Source organism: Halyomorpha halys, unplaced genomic scaffold (genome assembly GCF_000696795.3).
Source record: "Halyomorpha halys isolate HHAL.00 unplaced genomic scaffold, Hhal_1.1 Scaffold180.1, whole genome shotgun sequence".
Taxonomy (NCBI): domain Eukaryota; kingdom Metazoa; phylum Arthropoda; class Insecta; order Hemiptera; family Pentatomidae; genus Halyomorpha; species Halyomorpha halys.
This window is the reverse complement of record NW_027107549.1, coordinates 734,398-737,869: the sequence shown is the minus strand read 5'-3', so window position 1 is coordinate 737,869 and position 3,472 is coordinate 734,398. Positions and strand designations below refer to the sequence as shown.

Below are 3,472 nucleotides of genomic sequence, written 5' to 3'. Positions count from 1 at the left end.
AGGATGAGGAGGTCCTCATCAATTTCTGTCAAGAAGGAAGCCATTTTGGACGCTAGGACAGAACAATAGAAACAAAGAAAATACCAGGGATAAGAAGATCGTGAACTTGGTTAGTTTTGCTATACATAAAAATAAATTCCTGTATAAAATAGATATTAATTTAAATTAAGAGAAATCATTGTAAGTGTCTATTCTGATTGCCTAGCAACAACACGCCCTTAGATTAAGAGTCTTTTTTATATTATAAAAGTTAAATAAAATTCTATTATCTATTTCATATTAAAGTTCTTAATTTGAACCCAAATTATTTTTTATATTTGAAAAAAGTTTTAAAAACGATCAAAACTCTTTTTATTTTAATTTTTAATAATTTTAAATTATTACAATATATATTGTAATAAGTTGCCAAGCTAATAAGATAAGTTGCCCAAGTTGCCAAGCTTCCTGCAACTATTTCTTCATTTTCATAATGTAGATTGTTTGTTATAACTTTGATAGTTTACTTTTTATCAATGTGTGTGTCTCAGATAATAACAATAAACTACTTTCATCTACACCTATTTCCTCGCCCTTTTTTTCCTTTAGGGATACCTAACTTTTTCCTATGCTGCATGTGGCATCTATATCATAGCTTCTTTATTTCGGTAAATACTTGTTGATGTCCATCTAAAAGTTCATTTGAGACTTCTTTGTGCTAAAAACTTCTTAGGTACTTTTTTCTTTTGTAAAATTTCTGTCGAGAACCTTGAGGAGTGCATTCAAAAACTGCCTTTTTTTCCCACAGTTTTATTATACAATGCACTTGTAAGTTGCACATTGCATTCCTTGTACATACCTTTAAAGTTTGCATAGCACTTTGTATCACTACTAACATAAATCTGTGTTTAAATGTAAATGTGCACGGTAATTTTTACTACTGCCATATTTCATATTATATCAGAATGAATTCATATATACACCGACGAATCAACTACAGGAGCAAATAAAAATGCGGGTGCAGGAGTCTACAGCAGCCAGTTCTAACCTTTAGTACCTGCTCAAGCAAACGCTACCAATTTCGATGGAGAGGTAGCAGCTATTACTTTGGCTTTAGAAAAGCTGACTGATGCCAGCGAAAGAAGATAGTTCTGCTGTCGGATTCTAGGACAGCACTGCTGTCAATAGTATCTGGACATCCCTCGGCTGACGCTGGAATTCTCGCATGCCGGAAAACTATGGAACGTCAAAGAGAAATACTTAAAGTATTGGTGATGTTTATGTCAAACATCTAGACAGGACTCTTGGTTTAGAGATCACTGGTTGTTAGGACAGCAGGTGGATTGGATGTGTCAGGGAAACAAGGCGTCTCCCAGAAGAGGTGAGGCTAATCACCCTTTGTGTACTTTTAGTGGTATCTAGAAAAAGAAGACATCAAGGATCATCCAAAAAGATTAAGTTCACTCTTTGCTTAGATTTCCGAAAGATTGGATATTTGCTGAAAAGAGTAGAGGACCAATATTTTAATTACAGTCAGTGTTTGTTTGTGAGATGGAAGAAAAATAAAACCATCAGTCATCATAGAAGAGTATATGATTGGTCAGTTAAGCTAAAGTATATTTATAAAAGTGTTATTAGTAGTTAAGTAAATTTAAGAAAACAATAAAAGTCAAGAAATAGTGCTAAAGAATAATATTCAGAAAGTAAATCATTTGCAAAAATCCCTAACTGTTGTGTGACAATCGATGTTTACATGGAACATCGAGGCAAGGTTTTGGTTTTTGGCATTCCATTCTTTGTTTAGGAGCGATTGGGAAATGATGTTTTGAGGATGAGGAGGTCCTCATCAATTTCTGTCCAGCAAGGGTGGACATCTTGAAAAAAGAGTCGCTCAAGAAGAAAAAGGGACTCTTTGTTTGGATCGCCTAACAACACACTTCAATGGATGAGAAGTAACTAAAAACTGTAAGAGGACCAATACTTTGTTTTGTTAGTGTTTGCTTACTGAGAGATTGTCAGCAGTCAGTGTTAGTTAATTGAGGAAATCATCAAAAGAAGAGTCTATGAAATTAGTTAGTTTTTGTTATACCTAAATTTAAATACATGTGTAAAAGAGTTATTAATTTAATTAAGTATCAATAGTAAAAGTGTCTGTTTCTGATTGCCTAGAAACCCACTCTGAGAAAAGAGTCTTTTATATTATAAAATTTAAATAAAATTCTATTATCTATTCAATATTAAAGTTTTTAATTTCAACCCAAGCTATCTTTTAAATAGGAAATTAGTTAAGACTATTAAAATTCTTTTTATTTTATTTTCAATAATTTTTAAATTATAACAGTATATAAAGGGATGTACCAAACCCAATAAAGCAGACAATACACAATACACAGTCGGTGCCTGTCACTGGAAGTATAAGGTTGTTTCTGCTACGGTCCGCACCTCACTAGTCTACTATCTTGCTGCTGACGTCACCAACGGTTTTTCTGAAAACTGCAGACTCATTGCCACGTGCTTTAGCTTCCCCTCACCATGTGAGGGCGCGTGAGGAACAGTTTTTCTCTTTAGCGTTTAAATCTATTATTTTAAAACCTAGCTTTAAATATCATCTATCAAGTTTTTCTTTATTTAAGTTTTTTATTTTTACCATGACGAATCCAACTGTGATGGATCTCGATAATCATATGAACAAAACAGAACAGACACCACCTAATCCCACTAGGCATTGTAAGAGATGTCGCATTACTACTACTGAGCAAGGCTCTGTATAACCAAAAATTACTTTCCGGGTCGATCCTCGACACCAATCACAAATGAAAACCGACAATTCATTCGACCCACTCTCGGAGTTAAATATTACAGATAACACACACACACACAATCACAAAACAAATAAAACCACCACCTATTGTAATTAACCCACTGGTATCGGCAGTACAATTACGTGATGCCTTCAAACAGGCTAATATTCAAAATTTCAGTATCCTTTCCTCAAAAGAGGAAAACAAAATTTTCACCAATACAAAACCAGACTATGACAAAGTCCTTGGCTATCTCGAGGCCATAGAAATCGTATATTATTATATGTACGCCCCACGGGGTACCAAACCTCTCAAAAAATTCATAATCAAAGGATTTGACCTTAATCGCCCTTTAGATTCTATCAGTGATGAATTCTCAGAACGCCTTCCTTGTTTCCGTCAATTGCATAGAACATTGCTGGGCAAAAAACAGATTTGACGCATATTATCGTCACTCCCTCCCCCTCCCCCACACTTCTCTTTTCGACTTCTGACTTTTTTCTTATTATTTCACCATTATCTATCGTCTTTATAAATTAAATTATATTGTAATAAGGAAGAAATTGTTGTCATTCACTGAATCCAGTTAATATTTTTTTTTTTTATCTTCTATGCGAAACAACATGAGGAGGCCCCTCACCTCCAGATTTAAAATAGCACCTTTTTAGAATGGATAACTCATAAATAACAAATAA

At 34.0% G+C, this 3,472-nt stretch overlaps 1 protein-coding gene across 1 annotated transcript in view; it reads left to right on the top strand.

Moving 5' to 3' along the window:
• Positions 1-2,747, top strand: part of LOC136795412 (uncharacterized) — a gene marked incomplete at its 5' end in the record, with an annotated part of 6,115 nt that extends 3,368 nt beyond the window's left edge. The window contains one exon of the mRNA XM_067045900.1: positions 2,610-2,747. Coding sequence (XP_066902001.1) covers positions 2,610-2,747 — 138 coding nt within the window. The remainder of the gene's footprint in view (positions 1-2,609) is intronic.
• Positions 2,748-3,472: the final 725 nt, after the last annotated feature.